This window comes from Cydia pomonella, chromosome 1, assembly GCF_033807575.1.
Source record: "Cydia pomonella isolate Wapato2018A chromosome 1, ilCydPomo1, whole genome shotgun sequence".
Taxonomy (NCBI): Eukaryota; Metazoa; Arthropoda; class Insecta; order Lepidoptera; family Tortricidae; genus Cydia; species Cydia pomonella.
Genome location: NC_084703.1, coordinates 30,214,646 through 30,235,131, shown reverse-complemented (window position 1 = coordinate 30,235,131; position 20,486 = coordinate 30,214,646). Strand labels below are relative to the sequence as shown.

Below are 20,486 nucleotides of genomic sequence, written 5' to 3'. Positions count from 1 at the left end.
TTGTCATGTTGGCTAGGCGCCATGGGTGCATAGCCATCATGGCAATCTTTTAGGCCACGACAACGAAACACTGTCTCTCTATCGCACTAATATACTTTATTTATACCTGCAGTCATTTACTATCTTTTTAATTTTCCATTGGTGTGAAAGAGATAGAATAAAGAGCAAGGGTTATAGTACACTCTGTACAGTTAGTAGTGTACATAAAAAAACTACTGTGCATATAAAATAAAATAAAGAGTGCCCATATGATATCATTTCTGATTTCTGAATATTGAAAACTATCAAGATTATTCTTGTCTGCATTGAAAATTTGAAACGCGCGTCGCGTTGCCGGCGCTCGCGTACCGAGCGCCAACGCCATCTATCGAGCGTTATTTCGTGAAATCGGAGAACGCTCCAAGGAATAAGGGCACTTAACACGTAATATAACCCCATACATGTTGTAGGACTGTTATTTCCAACTGCTGGGGGAGCTAGCCGCACGTGTTGACCGCTCAGACCAACCAGAATAAACGCGTATCTCTGCTGGCGCGCTCTCTCTATTAATGTCTCGGTCAAGTTACGCTGGTCCTTGCGACAGCCCGGTCCGCCCGCGCTCGCGCGATGATAATTACACTGTACACATCTCTTTGTAGTCTGTGGTAAATACCCAGTAAGCACTAATTTTACATCGACACAAGAGCTACTCAATGTCAATGTCAAATCAAGCTGACAGTGACAGCTGGCGTACTACACACTTGGGCGAACACATTTGAAGTAAATATCTACGCGTTCACGTTAACATCTTAGATAAAATCGTCGGAAAAATTTGAAACCGTTAATTTTCACAATCAAGTAGGTATTGTAATTAAAATAAAAATGACAGGGTTTTACCTAACAATAAAACGCTTATGAAATACTTACCTTATTCAAAACCTTACATTATAATAATGAGAGCAGCGCTCGTTTTTCGTGCTGGAGGCGGTCATCCCTATTATTATTACCTTTAAAACGTCAACTTTTTATCTACTGGCAGCACCAGGCAGCTAATTTCAAGTCTTTATAAAACATAGACATACAATATAACTAGACAAGAAGCCGAGCGACCAGGGGTAAGAGAAAGACATATATGACGTCATCATGACATCATAATATGGGGATACCATGGTCGCGAAAAATTACCCTAAAATGTAATAGGAAAACGATGCAACAAGTACTTAAATTACGTAATGAGTGAGTCGCAATTTTGACTCCCTAACTTGCGAAGTATCGCAAGAGAAATCGCGAACATAACGGATTATTTGTTTTTGTAGTAATTTGTAAGTAAGCCTTACTTACCTATATGAAGTTTTGAGTTGATATAAGATTAGGTGATTGTTGGAATAAAAAAAAAGGATAAACTATCAAAAGAGGTAATTTCTTTATTCAAAACTTATATTATTATAACTGTACTTACTAGAAATAATAATTAAATGTGTCGTTCTCAAGAAAAAGGTACCACATAGTCGCTTACCATAAGGATACAATTTGCTTGCTCTCTATACGAATAACCTGTAAGAGCGTCCTTATGATAAGCGACAATGCGGTACCTTTTACTTGAGAACAACACAAATAAGTTGAATTTTAGGCCATAATTTGGTAAATAATTATATAATACAAGCATTTCAAAATGGAAACAACCCTATTGCAGCGAAGGTTCTTGACGGTGTGCTTGAGCGACACCTCAGTAGATACGCAGTTTTTGGTGATACATAATTTGGTTTTTGAGCTGGTGTGATTACTGGGCATTTTCGCGAGAAGAAATCGTTTTTTTTTTTCTAACGTAGGTAAATTTTATATTTTTCCTACTCAGAATAACGAGCTCTTTAGAGAAAAAAGGTAGGAGAAAGGAAATGTCCCAAAATTTTCAGTGATTTTACCTACTCTCGATTGTGAAACCGCCGTACAAAGTGTTTGAAATATGGTAACCAATCCGTTATAGGTACCATATTTCAAACACTAAACGTAAAATTTGGGACGCTTTTTTTCTTCTAGTAGGATCGAAGGAGCTCGTGATTATGAGTAGAAAAACATTAAATTTATATATTTTAGAAATAAGTTGATTAGATTTCTTCTCGTGATAATGCTCTACTGAGAGTGCTATTTTGGTTCTGAAACACACCGTTAGAAAAATTTTGTTATATTAGCTTCGTTAGGTAGTCTCGAACGGTTAAAGAGCTCAGTGTGGAGGACTACTCTACGACTGTTTATCATTGATGTTAATCCGCTGATTGTCGAGCTCAGCAGCACCATGATTGGCTGTTCAACCGGTGGTAAAAATTACAAACATAAGTAACGCCGACGACATGGTGCTCTTTAGCTGTCGATCAGTGGAATGAAAAAATTAATAAAGGTTTATGACACGTACATATCATCAATATTACTAAAAAAGTATGATACTCATTTTCCGAGCAGGTAATCCTACCGATAGTTGAACCGGTGACACTCGGTGGTTTTGCCTTGAGCAGAGTGTTCATTTTTTAATACCTAGGACATAATTACTAAAATTCTAAAGGACGATGCGGATATTGAAAAGGAACATAGCGCACTGACATTTATAGCTATAATATTGATTCGCAGTATATGATTTTAAGCTAACATGGTCATTTACATTAAAACTGTTACTTAAAACCGAATATTTGTTTAAATAAAAAATCTTACATTTTGCGCGTTGTACATACTGTGGGGGTCAAGAAAACTTTATTTACACATACACTTGTAACCTGTGGATCAATTATATGAAGTTCAATAATAGCTTCAGAATGCTGTTGAGACTGCCACGACGACGACGTGCACGAATGGACGATTTCCATGACATGATGAAGAAAAGAATTTTCTCTCTCCTCTCCTGCGGGGTAGTATTAATCAATTTTAATAAATACATTATTTTAGAGTTTAATACTCATATAATCCGTAATCCCATGTACCAAGCCTCCAAAGAAGTAATTTAAAAATTTAAGTCTGCGGTCTTAATAGTACAACGGGTTATTTCTACTAGTTACCACCAAGTTGTTACTAGTGGTAACTACTAGGAACTTTTGTCCACCTTTTACCACAGGTAACTACTGGGAAATAAAATTCCCACTGGTAATAGGTAGGATTTTTAATTCCCAGTAATTACCCCCAATAATTTGTTAGAGTTTAATACTATTAAAACCCGTAGACGACCCGTGTACCAAGAACACAAATAAATACTTCAAAACACTGTGAGACCTATGTTAAGATGTACCAACTCTAATAGTGTAAGTCTGTGGTCTCTTATAGTGTAACGGGTTATTCCCACTAGTTACTATTACTTATTTAATAACAGCCAACTTACGTGTATGAACAAGGTTGGAAAAGAAAACTTTTCGATGAAAGTTCGTTTGCCCAGTTTGCGGACACAATGTTGTTCAAAATGTTTGGAACAAATACGCGAGTATTTGTGAGGCATCCAATTTGATTTTCTAGTTCCCGCAATCCATTCTTTAACAATTTCATCCTCCGTCGGAAAGCTGGAAATATCAAATAGCTTAAAACTCCCGAAATATAGGGTAATTGCAGGGGACTTTTTTTTCTATTTGTTTGCAACCCTAAATAAAATACTACTGAATTTGACTGGTTTACATAACCAAACTTTCTGTTTTATTTTTAGCAATAATTTACTGATATCTCCTATTTTATCAAGTTTTTCATAATCCAACTAATGATGTAACTCAGTAACTTGGTTCCTGTGAGATTTGAGAAAGAAATACATGATCAAAATACGAAAAACTTGTACTTACGCATAAAATGTTACACCCGCTTATTTTCGCAAGCTATTGCTTTTGTAGGCAACCACTGAACACCCCACCATGTTAATTGTACGTAAAAACTTCTTACACCTCCATTAAATACTTAATAAACACAATCATTCACTTTATAAAACCTCTACAATAAGAAAACCACTTTGTTTACTAGCACTCTTGACAATATGATTGACAGTTTAATGTATGGCACTTGTGGGATTTTGTCTCTTTCACTCTTATAAATTTTTGTATATCGCCATCAGCCTCCTTCCTAAGCTGCCATAACCCGACCATGAAAAAAAACCCGGTCGGTGATAAAGACAAAGCATTGCACTATTTTCTCTTTCCTCTTATAGGAATCGCAATAAGACTATCTTTCTCTATCAAAGAGTGTCAGGCCCTTGTTATAAAACTAGTTTGAAATCTAGTTCCCTCATTGTGTCTCATAAGCTATGAAGTTTTATGAAAAAAAAAAACTATAACCAGGCAGAGCTTGTATGTAAGGTTTTGAATAAGGTAAGTATTTAATAAGCGTTTTATTGTTAGGTAAAACGCTGTCATTAAATCCTGTACCGTTATTCAAAACCTTACATTATAATGAGACCTGTTTGTTATCGCCTGGTGTGATAAGATGCCAATGTGATTTCAGGAAGTGAAGTGATATATTAGTCACCTTTAATGCCAAACACTTAGGGAGTTCTTGGCAATGAAAGTGATAATATACTTTCTAGTAGATTATATGCTGTAATTAGATATAAGTGACTTATTATCGAAGCAATTAGGATATACTGGTATTTTTCATTAATAAAAGAAATTAAAGCGGTGGTAGCCGAGTGGATATGACGTCCGACTTTTAATCCGGAGGTCACGGGTTCAAATCCTGGCTCGTACCAATGAGTTTTTCGGAACTTATGTACGAAATGTCATTTGATATTTACCACTAGCTTTTCGGTGAAGGAAAATATTGTGAGGAAACCTGCATACATCTGCGAAGAAATTCAAAGGTGTACATACAAGTCCCCAATCCGCATTGGGCTAGCGTGGGGACTATAGCCCGAGCCCTCTCGCGCATGAGAGGAGGCCTGTGCCCAGCAGTGGGACGTATATAGGCTGAATTATTATTATTATTATTTAAAAGAAATTATTTAACACAATACATTGTTTATTTTTCTTTCCAAATCATTAAAGGAAAATATATTTATATGTATACACCATAAGAATACACATTTTTATTCTAATTGATCACATTAAACAATCTAGTCACAGTACTTGATGTGTTATAATTACTTCCTTTAACTACCTTTTGATAGTGATTCATGAACGTGTTTTGCGACCGCCAATTTCCTCTTTGCAGGATCTCGTCGAGGGGGCAGTTTTCTATCCAGTTTTTTGATGCAACCGCTGCTCTTATGCTTCCCGGCGTAGCTTTGATTTCAGCTTCTTTAAGGACAGATTTTATCCAATTTCCAATCATAGTTTTTGAAGCTGGTTTAGGTGTCCCACAAATGCTAATGAATAATTTTCTTATATTTTCTTTTCTTCTTTCACTTGATAATTCTAACAATAGTTTCACCCAATACACTGGATCTAAGGCTTGAGAATCTTTATTTTGAAGCAAACACCATCCTTGTTGTCTGTAGTCGGGCCCATCTGTTTTTGACCCATAGTCCGGCCAAAAAATTATTGAATCATCTTTTATAATACATTTATCTTTTTCTATAGAAAGTAGAGTCAAATCGTAAACCCTTCTTCCCGAAGATAGAAGGAGAAGGCAAGCTGTTCTTCTTGAGCACTCGTAAAGACTAATTTCTAGTGTGACATTGTTTAACCAATTTGACAATGTATCCATGTCCCTAATTGGTGCCTTTTCATGTTTTGGTTTTCTTATTGAAACAGACTTCATGACATGACGAACTAGTGGATGAGAATTTAGATTTTTAGTTTTGTCTGGGTCACATAAGGTAGAAACGACGGATTTGTGTAGCGCAATAGTACTGTAGGAGAAATTATTTTTCACAAAGAGCATATAGTCACTACATTCTAATTTTTCATAAAAATAGCTGTCAAAAATCTAGATCTGCGCTGTTCGGGTTTTTGAAATTAACGCTGTTATGTTGTGCCCACTCGCACCAACGTCGCCAAGCGGGTTTATATGTCTCTATCGTAAATTCGCGCCAGCTGGATTTTAGGAACTTCTTTTTTTCTGGGGTCCAATTTTTTAACGCCGAATCCCACCCCCACATTTCCATATCTCCATGGTCATATTTTGTACTTTGGGCCGGGGAGTGCCTGTCGCTGTGTCGATCAGAACTTGGTTTAGATTTCGAATGGTGAACGGAGGCGCCGTGGCCCGTTGTTTGAGGTCTGGACGCTGAAAAGCTTTTTCCCATTTTGGTACCACTAGGAGGTAACGACCTATTGCTTGAGTGAGATGATTTAATATCCGTGGTATCAAGAATGGGGGCGGGAATACCCATGCTAGAGAGTAGGTCCATGTTTGACTTAGCGCATCGTGAAATTCTGCGTTCTGGTCTTTCACATTGAGACTGACGTAACGTGGAACAACGTAAGCCAGGTGAGAGGCAAAGAGATCGATCACAGGGGTTCCAAACTTCTTGAAAAACATCTGAGTGAAGTGAGGGAGTAAATGGCACACGGGCATTTTCTTTTGACGTGATAGGTGATATGCTTCTACATTGTAGAGGCCTGGCAGGTGATGTAAAGACAGAAATATGTCCCTTGCCATTAATATTTTGTAAAGTTTGGCTTTCAGATCCGAAAGTTGCCTTGAATCTTGAGATATGCTAATACAGTTCGATTGTCCGACTGTATGGCCACTGTAGTCTGGGAAAGATTTGTTTGCATTACAAGAACCTTGTATATAGCAAGCATCTCTTTTACGTTGGAATGCAGATATATTTCCTGGGGAGACCAAAGTCCTTGTATCGATAGGTTGTTTAGTTGAGCGCCCCAGCCTTGACCAGATGCGTCTGTCGTCAGGTGATGTGTTACCGGGTATTGATGAATGACGGATGCATTCATATGATTTTGCAACCACCAAAGGAGCTCTTTTTGGGCCTCGGACGGTATCCGGACTTCGTTGTGATGATCGGTTTTTAGGAGATGGTGACAAAAACGCTGTAGGGCTCGGTGATTTAATCGTCCGTTCATGACGCAAAAACTTGCGAAGTTCAATGTCCCTACTAGACTTTGCATTTGTTTTAGGTTTGCCATCTTTTTTGTTAATAAATAGTCTAGCTTCTTTCGAAGGGCAATGCATTTGTCTGATGGTAACCACTTTAAATTTGTGAGGGGGCTCCACATTACACCCAAGAATTGTAAGCTTCTTTGTGGTATTAGAATCGATTTTGCCATGTTTATGTGCCATCCGAGAGATTTTAATAGGTTTAAGGCCAGGCTCACATGGGATTCTAGTTCCTCCCTGTTTTGAGACACTAGAAGATAATCGTCTAAGTAAACGATGACTCTGACGTTTTGTTCGCGTAATATTTGGGCTATCCAATTGCTGAGCATGGCAAATACTTTGGGCGCTGATGAGAGGCCGAATGGCAGGCAGATCATTTGCCATAAGGTTTCCTTGTAAATTAGCCTTAGAAAGCACCTGTGGGCATGTGCTATCGGAAGGTGGAAGTAAGCGTTTGACAAATCTATTTTGGCCATCCAATCTGAAGCCTGAATGAAACTCGGGATTCTTTGTATGTTTATCAGCTTGAATTTGCCTATGTATATGAATTGATTTAGGCTTTTTAGGTTGAATATTGGACGGTGTGTGCCGTCTGGTTTCTTGACCAAAAAAAATCGAGAAACAAAACTGGGGGCCATTTGTACTGGCTCTATGACTTCCATTTTTATTAGCCGATTGATTGCCAAGTCCATTTCGTCTGACGGTAATGTTAATTGAGGGTGGTTGGATAAGCATGGCAGTTGAAGTGTCAAAAAGGGATGCGATATCCCTGTATTATTTTTAATAACATTAGACTTGCGCCGTAGGATTCCCATATATTTGCATATTGGGATAATTGACCTGCCTGAAACATCGAGTCAGAACTTTTTCCTTCCTCGAGACTCTTTTCGTGAGTCATTGTAAGATTGTCCAGATGCTTTGTTATTAGAAAGTCCTGACTTACCCCTAGAGGCTCGTGAGCGAAAATTGCGGTTACCCTGCGCGGGCAGTCTTGGCAAGGATTGATCGTACATACCAACGAAACCAGCTTGCGCAGCAGGTACTGGCGGGTATGGATAATAAGGAACCTGCGCGGTTGCCGTCTGTGGATAATAATAAATTATTCATAGCCGGTGGTGCGGCAGTGTGAAAACTTTGTTGATTACCCTGCGCGGGCAATAGGTGTCTTTGTTTTGCATTTGGGGTAGAATCAGCCTGCGCGGCTTTCTTATTAAGGCGAGTTTCGTTCTTAAGAGGCCAAAACACTTTACTTGTGCCACCTTTCTTTTCTAACGTAGCTGAGAGCGTGTCAACATGAAAAAGACTGTCACATGTTGGTGGTATTTTTCGAAAGGTTTCTTTAGTAAATTTATAAAATGCTGTCTCTTCTTTGCTGCACTAAATCGGCACGATGGCCGCAAGCCATCTGTAATAAGTCTGACGAGATTTTCTTGTAATCTCCTTCCAAGAAAATCTCGTTTATCTTATTTTGAATTGTCACGACATCTACAACCTCAGTTAAGGTTATCCACGACATAAAGGTGCGAATTTCTTGTTCCATCGCATCGCATTGCTTTAACAATCCTGAGGAGATAGCCGCGAAACCCCTTTCTGTATGGCTAAGATTGTTAAAATTATCGTAGGGTTTTATTTCTTCGTTTGTCTCTAACTCTATGAAACCGGGGGTAGACACATAATTCTTTTGAACCTCGGAATAACGAATCTCTGCCCAATCTGAAGATTCAAATCTTTAAAACTGTTTTAAAGACGCCAAATGGTTTGGGGCTGATTTTGGAACGGATGGATCTTTAGCAAATCTTTAGTGACGGTTTCTAAGATCATTGAAAAAGGTTGTTCAGGGACTGTAGGCTCTTTTTTATTATCTAATACCTGATCACCAGGTAAAGGTAAACTGGATGCCTCCTCGGAAAACAGTTCCCCACTCGCATTTAAATCAAGGGCATTATCGGCGGATATTTCTATATTTTCAATGAGGGAACTAGATTTCAAACTAGTTTTATAAAGACTTGAAATTAGCTGCCTGGTGCTGCCAGTAGATAAAAAGTTGACGTTTTAAAGGAAATAATAATAGGGATGACCGCCTCCAGCACGAAAAACGAGCGCTGCTCTCATTATTATAATGTAAGGTTTTGAATAACGGTACAGGATTTAATAAAAAAATTACAGAAGTTACTTCATGGTTTGCTACTGAGTCAATGATTCGATTTGAGAGTGATTTTCTTAATGTGAAACAAAATTGGTTAAATATGACGTCAATACACTAATTTGTGACAGTTACAAAGATGTGTTCAATGTAAATATTGTTTCTTTAAGGAATTTATACAATAAAAAAAACCATACTTTTTTTACCCAAATCGTACCTTTTTTGACGTACGAACGTACATTAAGCTGTAAGCGCTCTGGCAACATTACGTAGTATCTCTTATTAGCAGTGTTGTCACATCTACCAACTTTTGGGTAGATCTATAGTCTGTCAGTAGCAATGTAAAGCAAACTGAAGTATGGCAACACTCACAGAGCAGTATTGCGCTAAGAAAAGCAGCAATGTACATCGAACCGAAACAGATTTTTCCGTTGAGCGCGCTCTTCGTACGTCAACTAAAATTGCCCGCTCGCGGTTTATTGAAGCATTTGGAAATTGTTATTGTTATGAGAGGGACAATTTAAACTGGAGTAAAAACGATGTCAATCAATATGATAAACGAGATCAAAAAATACCCATTTGCAAACGGACTATGCTGGAGAAAATAATGTTTGAATCAAATCATTGCTTCTGCAGGTAGCTGGATTTTAATATATTATCAGATTTCTCGGTTGGAATTCAATATTAAAGATATATCACAATAAAATGCAATACAAATGCTCCTTTATGCAACCTTCAAAAGCTAAATAGACATATTTAGGTAGGTACAATCGAAAAATATATCAATAGATTGAATTAAAATAAAGGTTTGTATGCTTAGTAAAAGGTGGACGCGAAAGGCGAGCGCTTGCATTCTTAACCTTTGGTATGCTTAGGAGCAGATCTGCTAAACAGGGATCGGAACCGGTTTTTTGCAAAAACATCGAAATAACCATATATTTCGGTTTATTTTATACCTACTCAAAATGTAGGACTCAGTTGTGTTTTTAGATAACGACTTCGTATTATTAGATTGCCCGATTAGGAATGAGATAATTAACAAAGAACGAAAAAATACCGTTTCCGTTCCCATACAAAAAATACCGGTTTCCGATCCCTGCTGCTAAATATATATTCAACCAAATTCAACTTAAACATGAAGATGTCATAGCTAATTAAATGTAAATTTTTTGACAGGCGCATACGAAAGGTTAAGCCATTTGCACTTGAGTACTTTTTACCAAACGAGCTGTTAGTAGGTACCTATACTACTGAATTTAACTAGAATAAAACAATGCATTGTTTTATTTAGGTAAATATAGGTACTTGCATAGTAACCCCTGAGCCATCACTGGCAGCGGTAGCCCTGGTAGGGTATCACTGTAACTATTCTTGTCACAATTGTAGGGCTTATTAAATATCAAATATCTGGACTATTTACATCATTTTGATATGGTTTTAATCTGTTTTAGCAAACTTAGAAGACAAATAGGGAGCAAAGAGAACATGAGCACCACGGTAGCAAGCTGTTTTTAACATCAGTTCAGAAACTGAAGGAGCACAAAGAGAATAATTATGCCACTTGTTAATTGTAAATTAGTGAATTGGTAGCAAGCTGTTTTTAACATCAGTTCAGAAACTGAAGGAGCCCAAAGAGAATAATTATGCCACTTGTTAATTGTAAATTAGTGACTTTCTCTTGAACAATGTCACATTCACATACCAGTGTAATTTTGAAATGGTTTTACAATTACTTATATAGATATACAGATTAAAAATAAATAAAAACACAACTGCAGATATTTTGGTGTTCATTTAATTTCAAGGCAATTAAGATATGGGTCACTTTAGCTTACACTTAATTCAGGCCATTCATTGAAAAAATATAATTAAGTTACTAATGTTACTGGTCCACTCCAACCAAGCATTAGAATACTTTGTACCTAGACATAGACATAGAAATTTTTTATTCAACATCACATGAAATGGCAGAGTTAACAGACAGTGACATTTAATACAAATAAGCCTTAAATTCAGACTTAAAAACTAAGAAATTGAGTTGTATATATGAGGGAGAAATATTCATGAGTGTTAAAAAGGAGCTTGCCTCAGCATAGTGTTGCAGTGTATTTACTACAACGCTGGTTTTCAGGCAGACCCTTGATATATTATCCCTTACTCGCTGTTAGTCGGAAACTAAATGGCTTAGAGTTATGTTATTATGTTTGAGTGTACAGTATATGTATTATAATTTGGACAAAACAAGTGCTAATATGGTGTGAGCTAAAATGAAAAGTAAAGTATATTAACTTATAAGATTGATACGAGAAAGATAACATAATGTAAGATATACATGCGTGCAAATATACTTAAAAAGGTAAAAATAAATAAATAAAGACATAAGGTGCATAAATATTATCATTATAAATATGACGGCGTGGCTCTAGTACCAGGAGGTAGCGTGATTTGTATTGCTATAAGATGTTGCTTAATTCGCAATTTAAAACTACTTACAGTATTTAAGTTTTTGAGGGGTGGAGGTATATTATTCCAGCATTTCGTTGCTGTATATTTGAAGCTACCTCGAAATGCAGCAGTATGTTGACGTGGTAATACCAATTCGCTACAAACAGATTTGATGCCATACAAGCTCGACCTGCTAGCGCGCCATGTGAACTTATCATACAGATACTCTGGCTCGGAGGTTTTAAAAACTCCAAACAATAAAGATGACAGGTGTAGTTCTCTACGAAGTGCCATTTTGAGAATACCCGCTGAGTTTAAATAAGGTGTCACATGCTCTCGCGGTGGAATTCCGAAACAATAACGAGCACATGCATTCTGCACTCTCTGTACTACACGGTCAGTGCGGGCTAGTAGACGTGGACCATAGACTATGTCTGTATAATCGAATTTAGAAAGTACCAAAGAATTACAAAGTTTGATTCGCAGATCGACTCTGAGAAAATTCCGGATTCGATAAAGTATTTTGAGTCTATAAAATGCATTTCTTGTAATTTCCGCAATATACCCCTCGAAACGCAATGACTGATCCATTAGTAATTCCAGATTGCGTGCCTCCGATACACGTTCGACTTCATTTCCCGCGATAATAACTGCTGGTTTATGGCGTTCGATCCTCTTAATTTGATGTTTAGAGCCAAATACCATAACTTTAGATTTACTTGGATTTAACACCAAGCAGTTGGACTCTGACCAGGCTGTAATAGTTTCTAGATCTTCATTTAGTTTGGCAACAGCGTGTCCTGTATTATTTGGATTAAATGAGATGTAGATTTGAATGTCATCAGCGTAAAGGTGGATATTACAATGCTTAATGGAGTTACGGACATCTGCGGTGTAGAGAATAAAAAGCAGTGTACCCAAGATGGAGCCCTGTGGTACTCCTCTGGAGACAGTAGATGGCTTTGACTTTACACATGACCCTGTATCATTTTGAAGTTTAACGATCTGAGACCGACCGCTAAGATAAGTGGCAAACCATGCAAGTGTCTGTGACTCGAAACCGTAGTATTTCATTTTGGACAATAACAATTGAGTGTTAATAGCATCAAAAGCACGAGAAAAGTCAAGGAGAGTCATTATCGTGCCTTGACCCATATTTTGTGCAGATAAGATGTTGTCAATCACATCCAAAAGTGCTGTTGTGGTGCTGCGGGACTTACGGAAACCTGATTGCTGGACAGGAAGTATTTTGCTCTTTTCAAGAAAAGCTGACAGTTGCATATATACCACCCGTAGGGCTAAGATGGTCGGCTCTTTATCATTTGTCACCATGCCTGTCACGTTCTAACAAGTATGTAAGTGCGAAAGTGACGGGCATAGTGACAGGTGATAAAAATGCGACCATGATACCGTTGCCGTTCTAGTATTTTGGATAAACACGGAAGAATACTTATAGGCCTCAAATCTTTAAGGTTAGTAACATTACTTTTTTTAGGAAGTGGCGTGACCAATGCCATCTTCCAAGCATCAGGGAAAACCGAGGATGAAATAGATTTATTTATTATGGTGGTTATGGCACCTAGAGAATGGGGAAGGGTAAGTAGCAACATGTCCAAAGAGATACCGTCATGTCCCAGAGCAGCAGACTTTAATGACTTTATTATTTTAAGTATAAGGTTTTCTCCCACTGGCTCTAATCTAAATGACGAGGCATGGAAACGATCAGTTTCAAATTTAGCGAGATATGCTTGTGATGCTACTGTGGTGCCTCCAACTTCTAGAAAATGTGCATTATTTGAATCAGGATCACACAAATTGGCAGGTATTTCTGATTTATGCGAGTTATCGGTTATCCTGACAGTACGTTTAAGGTTGTTCCAGAGAGCCCGAGAGTTGCTGACATTGCGATTAATATTTTGATTAAAATATGCCCGGGTTTCATTAAATAAGGCTTTATTGACGCAGCCCTTCAGGTCAAGATAATACTTTTTATGTTCGTCTAGACCCGAAGCTTTATATTTACTATGTGCTTCGTCGCGTAAACGCATCATTTCTTTAATCGTATGAGTTATCCAGGGATAGCTTTTCTCACTAATAACGATCTCTTTTTGAGGCGCATACGCGTCCAATAAATTTAAAACTATACAATTTAAGGCATTGACCATATCGTTGATGGTTAATAAGGAGGATATATTTTCCCATTTGATAGTCTCGGCTGATCGATTGAATAAAACTAGATCAAGTTATCTTCTGCGGCACAGGTTTACTTTTTTTAACATTTAATTCGCAAGATAAGAGCGCGTGATGACTCAGGGTAGGAATATAATCCACTACAGTATTTAAAACAGGGATGTTACTACATATAATGTCTATTAAAGTACCACTATTGTTAGTAAAATGCGTGGGCGCGTCAACATGTTGTTTCAAATTAAAATAGGTTAAAAATTGTATGAGTTTGGAGGAGTTCCTGTCGTTATTTAATAAATTTATATTAAAGTCTCCCATTAACAAAATATCATCGTAATTAGAAAATGAAGAAATAGTGTCGGTCATTGCATCTATAAAAATATCAATACTTAACCAAGGCGGCCGGTACGCTGTGCCTATCAACAAAATCAAACCGTTAATTGGTAACTTAAGCCACATTTGTTCTATGCCCAAGTCAGGGGGGTGGGGACAACGCCGAGCAGTAACGCCGTTCCTCACATAGAAACCGACGCCGCCACCGCGCGAGCGCACGGACCGCGGCCGTGGGATGTGACGCAGGCGATAGTTAGGTACCACCGGCGCCTTCCCCTCCTCCCCCTCATGAAGCCAGGATTCATTGATAGCTATTATGTCAATGTTACGTTGTTCAACAGCAATTATAAATTCATCGTGACTAGTTCCGAGAGAACCTGCATTCAGAAATCATAATTTATAATTTTTTTCGCTTACCTGCGCCCTTGCCACGCTAAGAAATGATCATTATGAAATTGATAAAATGCAGAAAGGAAAATAGCAAGTACTCTCAAAGGAACCGATTTATTGTTACTTAGATACATTCGCTGTCTAAAACAAGATATATATACATATGTCATAATATTGTCTGTAAAATAATATAGTAACGTATGATTACAATCATATAATATACTATGAAAGATTATATGCATTACAAATGTGGTATAGTAGAATATGTGTAGTTTGAGTATAACTAAATCGAGACCCTGACAAAATCGCTCAAACATAATACTTAAATAATTTAGAGAAAGTTGAAAATAATAGTTACTCCAAAACTTGAGTGAGTTACATGCAAGATAGTACGAGTAAACAGAGTTATCGCAATAGTACATTTTATGTCGCAAAAATTACTATGTAGAGAAATAATGCAATGATAGTTAACATACAACGTACCTATTAAACAATGAATGTCAAACGTTACAAGCAAACAGACTGAACACCAAAAATTTTTATTAGGTCATCTTCCGAGCGCACTATGTGAGATTGAGTGTTAGGCTGGCGCCTGGCGTATATTCGACCGTCTCGCGTCCAGATGTATCTCCAGTTAAGGCGCGAGCCCTCGTGGCGCGCTTTGTAGAAAAGCTGCCGGTTGGTGCGCGTCAATCGCTCATTCACATAGAATCTACGGGGTGGCCCGGGCAAGTCGAAGCCAGAGGTGTCCGCGCCACGGGCACGGCGGGCCGCGCGCAATAGGTTGTCCCGGTGGACCCGATGCGCCAGCCGCACCACCAGCGCTCGCGGCCTTCCGGCTGAGCCGTCGCTGCCCTCACTGCTGTCGGCGTCGTTCGGGCCACGTTTCATCCCCACGCGCTCCGCACTAACCACATCTTTCGACTCCATTTCCACACCCAATTTCTGCGCCACCAGAACTGCTAGATGTACCGGACTTTCGTTACTTGTTTCCACAATACCCGTAATCTCCACTTCAGTAGCAAGAAGCTCCTGGTCCCGATCGTCGAGTTCTAGCTTGAGGCGGTCTACGGTGTCCATCAAACCCTTGATATCGTTGTGCACATCATCTGGTTGCGCGGGCTGATCTTCCAATACCTGTACCCTCTGTTCGAGGCTGGTTAGTCGATCGTCCAATCCACTGACTGTGTTTGAGAGTTTTTCTAAGTTAATGTTCATTGAACTAAGTTCCTGGCGCATCCCCGCTAGTTCTAGTCGAAACAGCTGCAATTCACGAACAAGACTGCTTTCACTTTCGCCCATCACAGAACACGATTGAATTTTGGTCTCCAAAGTCGCAGGGGACTGTGCTCCCGGGGGTTCTATGGATTTTTGAGGCTGTTGTATGGTCTTTTTTCGCACCGTAACGTTATCAACAAGTTGGTTACGAACTGGGGTAGCGGAGTTATCACCGCCTTTCTTCGATGCCGCTTTACAACCAGGGCAGGTCCAGCTTGTTTTTTCTGTTGTTGACAGATTCTTTGAAGTGATACATAGCCTGTGAAATATTTTCTGGCACGTCTCGGATGTACACTGTAACACATCTTTCATGTCCGTTATAATGTCTTTGCATCCTGCTGCACATAACAGTCCTTTATTGTTTATTAAATGCGACATAATTGTTGTTATTTGTTCTTAACACCCTGTACCAAGAGATCAGTCGCGCAGCGATAACCAGTCGAAATAGTACGGCGACTACGACGAGCTACAACGCACAGTTGCTCTCGGCGCTTTCGTGGTACGGGGGCGCACAATAAAATCTACCTCACACTGCACTTTATTATAAACCTTGTCCGAACAAACTTTTACACTTAATTATTCTTCAAATTATTTATGAATATGTAACACACTAATATCAATGGTTGAATAAAGTTTAAATATTGTGAGTTTTGTAGGAATTGCACTTATTCTAACAACTTGTACAATTTTACGAATTTAATTAACGAGAAGCCGATGTTAACGACAACAGCGCGGTGTTGCCATTCCCATACCTAATCATATAATACTTTGAAAAATTGTAATTTCAAGTTTAAAGTATTCTTATTAGTAGTAGTTACACATAAAACTTAGTCTAAAGCAATTTGCCTAATTTATAGTACAGAGATATTCCAATATCTCTGAGACCACTCTTACATGGTAGCTTGGTAAGGTTTTGCTCACACTACTGTTTTTATACAGGCTAAAAATGTTAGATATTTACATGTATCGGCTAAATCATATTTTATATGTAGGTAGGTATTTAAAAAAGTCATTTAGATATCAGGAGAATGTTGTTAAGAAATTTTATTAACTTGCACATTAGTTTATTCAAGACTTGTCAGGAACTGACACAATTTCAGGTACTCAAAATATTAATAAAAGATACCTTGACAATGGAAGCTTACCAACTTCCACTCAAGTGAGTAATATAGACTTATATTGATTCTGGATAAAAGAAGGTATGATTTAAATGTGTAAATATTTTTATAAAATTATGCACACTGAATAAATTATTTTAATTTATTGAAGAAACAGGTAAAGCAACTTAAAACTTCTCTTAAATAGGTACATACCGACTTCAGAAAGTATAAACTAGGATTTTCCATAGGTATACATGTGCAATAGCGGAGTGCATGAAACAAATCAGCCTAAATAATATATTTTCTTGATGATTAACAAACGGACAACTTTTACAATAATAATCTAAACTATTGTCCCAATTTTTTTAGTTTTTTTAAGTAACAAGTTTATTTTTTGTCTCGCTTGCGTTGTACACGTATGAACGTAAACCGCCGTAGGTAAGTTTTGTATGAAGAGAAACTTTTACGAACGCCTTATATTGGGCGAGTTTTAATCCTGCAACAAACATACGTAAGGATTAGGTAGATGTTGCGAAAGAAAGGAGATATAATCAAGGTTCTTATACGTCTTAAGATTGTTTAAAAAAGTTACCTTTGAAAATATTTGAAGACTTCGTCTGTTGATATTGGGAACAATCGAATTAGTTGCGGTTTCGAGGACACAATTCGTCGTCTTATTGGATATATTTAAGCATACGTTTTATCTTTATTTAAGCCTTTTAACCCTGAAACAGAAAAAACTGCACATTATCTTAAAAATTCTCAGGGATCTTCCAGTAATTATCATAACCTCAAAAATTTCTAATGGTTAAGATCAACGAGCATGATTGTACTTACATTGTAGGCATCTTGACTTTGCTTATGTTCATGCACAATATTATTTAATATATTGATATTTATTTTAATGCAGGGAGCATAAATTTCTCTTTCACACCGATTCGGAATGTAAACAAACAAGATGGACGATCCACATTCCACAGATAAAACACAGATTACACGCGATTTTGGAATTATTCAAACACAGTGTTGCTAACCCGCGATTTTTCAAATTTGCCGCGTTTTTCTACTGACAAGATTTGCTTGACCAACTATACCTATTTTGCCTGCGTTCTACCTATCTAACTCCCTCGGCTTGAAATCTACCTATTTTTCAAAATGGTACAATTGACGTGACGTGAATACATGTGACGGAACATTACTTAATTTCTACCGAATTTAGATTCGATGTAATGAAAACTTTCCAAAGAAACAGATTATACAAGCAGATTAATTACCTACAAACAATGGATATACTCATTTTTGTTTCGATTTCTTTAATATACACGTGTACTAACATAACAATATTAAACACTAATAAATAATTTGAAAAAATTTATACACACTTTTAATCATAAAAATGTACTTGCTATTGAGTGGTACATCTACCTGTTTTTCATTTTAAAACCACCCATTTCTATTTTCTACCTATTTTTGCACCCTGTTCTACCACTTCGGCAAAATTGGATGTGACAACACTGCTTATTAGTCTGTGAATAATGCTATCTGGATCGCGTGGTATTTGCGGTTTTTAATATCAATCTTTTTATCTACTGTGGACAACTAAATGTAATTTTACTGAATTATTAACGCCTGAGCTCAATTACCTTCTCGTTTTCATTTGGTTTTACTTATGTATAAGGTATTGCTTGTGGCCTCTCATTTCAGACGAAATGGCAGACGATGTGGTTGAAAGCGCGCCAGGCGAAGACAATGATGATAGCTGGTTATATGGGGATGGTCCAGGGGAGTTAAGAGAGGGCACTCCTCCCACTCTCAATGAGAAGGTTCCGGCGGTGACTGGTCGCAACCCAGATTTGCCTGACGTGAGTGTTTAAATAACCTTTCAAGTTTCTTACGTCCAAAAAACAATCTCTGGTGGTTTGGTATTTAATGTTAAGAATCGTATTCTATATCTCCTTTTGTTATGAATTGTATTAGATGTGATCAGTAATTGAACTAATTGGCCATCATCTAAACATGAAAATGTACCTAGTTTCTGGCTTCTATTTTTTTACTTTAGTTTGGATCCATTGTAATTAGGTGTATAATTCTGTGATATCTTCAGTCATTACCAAATATTATTTGCTGAAGGATGTTATCTAATAAAGTCTTCTATGATTGTTACCACAACAACCAGTTACATGCTCTCATAATGTAATATAACTTAATTTTATGATATTGTGAGCTGCATGCCACTGAATGCTTCACATAGTATGTTAAGATGAGGATTAATGACTATGCCATTTCTACACAAATTGGAACTCGTTATTTGCATGTAACTTTTGCATTTAACTAATTTAGAAATGTAGAGAGACACAAATGAAAAGGTGCGCGCTTTTTTCCTCGCCTGAGCTTGCCGGCTCAGCCGAGGCATGTTTACACTACTGGCTGGTTTGTGCTGTTTACACTGGCTGGTTGATGGTGCGTGAGGTAATTGCCTCGCGCATAATATGCTCACTCTGTGTGGACCTGCCTAAACATGATGAATAAGAAAATTTTATCATACAAGTAAGGTGTTGTGTTGAAGGTGTTTACATTTAATGGCCTGTTTTTACATTGATTAGTGTTAAGTGTATGTACATTTGCTACTAAATTCAAGTAGCAAGTAAACATGCATGCCCTAAGGTATATTAATTAGTGTTAAGTGCGAGTTCATACATTTGCTGCTAAAAACAAGTAATAAATGTATGAATTCATATTTAACACTAATCAATGTGTAAACTGGCCCTAATACATTCATGGAGACAAGATTTCTAAATTTAAATTTAATTTCATGTCTAGATATGTTTGATGATGACTGTTGGAATGGCCTTAGTGCAATTTCTGCATGTTGACTTACACTGATTGTATTGTTTAAGAGGGAAGAGTAGCTTTGCAATCCTAGTGAAGTAATGGTACCTTTATATGAAATTCCATTTTAGGAGAAAACATTTTCCACTAACTAAATCTCAACAAATCACTTTGATTTTGATGTAGATTGCATCAGCACAATATATTGTAGGTTTGTAGGTTATGCTTTTTACTTTTTATTATTTTTTTGTTTTGCAAATTTTGAAAAAAAAAGGAAAACCTATAAACCTACTTCTTGATTGTGTCAATAACATACTAAAAAATTATGGAAAATGGAAAATATTTAGAAGTGGAAAAACCTTTTTTTCTCTTTTTGTATGGAAGATCATGTGGTATGCTTCCCTCTTAAGACCAATAAATGAATGCATATAGGGAGACTACAATTCCTTTGGCTTAGCATGTTCCAGTTCCAGGGTAGGGCCACTTTGATAATATACATCGGTCAAATCTTACAATAAAAAAACAATGCTTGATGTAAAGCTGTATTTTTTGTGTGTTATTAGAAGTCCTTGGAGGAATGAGACACTAAGTTCTGTAAGCCAAAAAAGTTGTGCTTCCTGCGTAATTTGCGAAAAACTGCAAAAATTCCGGACATTTTTTAGGTTTTGCAGTTTTATTATAAAACTATGGAACTTTGGTCAAAACTTGCTGTGGAATGTTGAAAGTAGATTAAATTTGGAACAATTTGAGCCCATTTACAGCGCCATATGTGAAATAGTTCTTGAGAT

The 20,486-nt window shown here is 37.4% G+C and overlaps 2 protein-coding genes and 1 long non-coding RNA gene across 4 annotated transcripts in view; 1 reads left to right on the top strand and 2 right to left on the bottom strand.

Annotated features, from left to right (window-relative positions):
* Positions 1 to 2,737: 2,737 nt before the first annotated feature.
* Positions 2,738 to 3,974, bottom strand: LOC133528467 (uncharacterized). The gene is made up of 3 exons (XR_009800999.1): positions 3,786 to 3,974; positions 3,341 to 3,515; positions 2,738 to 2,869 (listed from the first exon to the last, which is right to left on the bottom strand). It is a non-coding gene; the product is annotated as an uncharacterized LOC133528467 (long non-coding RNA).
* Positions 3,975 to 10,913: 6,939 nt separating this feature from the next.
* On the bottom strand, positions 10,914 to 18,007 carry LOC133528300 (uncharacterized). 2 transcript variants are annotated; one of them, XR_009800981.1, is made up of 4 exons: positions 17,707 to 18,007; positions 17,462 to 17,594; positions 16,522 to 17,365; positions 10,914 to 11,058 (listed from the first exon to the last, which is right to left on the bottom strand). XR_009800981.1 is itself a non-coding variant. In XM_061865637.1 (3 exons), the coding sequence occupies exon 3, from the start codon at positions 16,145 to 16,147 to the stop codon at positions 14,999 to 15,001; it is 1,149 nt and encodes a 382-aa protein (XP_061721621.1). In that variant the 5' UTR covers positions 16,148 to 17,365; positions 17,462 to 17,594; positions 17,707 to 17,980; the 3' UTR covers positions 14,587 to 14,998. The 2 variants fall into 2 exon arrangements, 1 of the variants encoding a protein (XP_061721621.1); XM_061865637.1 differs by lacking the exon at positions 10,914 to 11,058 and having other exon boundaries at positions 14,587 to 17,365; positions 17,707 to 17,980.
* Positions 18,008 to 18,090: 83 nt separating this feature from the next.
* The window catches only part of LOC133528292 (pre-mRNA 3'-end-processing factor FIP1), an 87,011-nt gene continuing 84,615 nt past the window's right edge, over positions 18,091 to 20,486 (top strand). The window contains exons 1-2 of the mRNA XM_061865625.1: positions 18,091 to 18,474; positions 18,574 to 18,731. Coding sequence (XP_061721609.1) covers positions 18,579 to 18,731 — 153 coding nt within the window. The 5' untranslated portion in view covers positions 18,091 to 18,474; positions 18,574 to 18,578. The remainder of the gene's footprint in view (positions 18,475 to 18,573; positions 18,732 to 20,486) is intronic.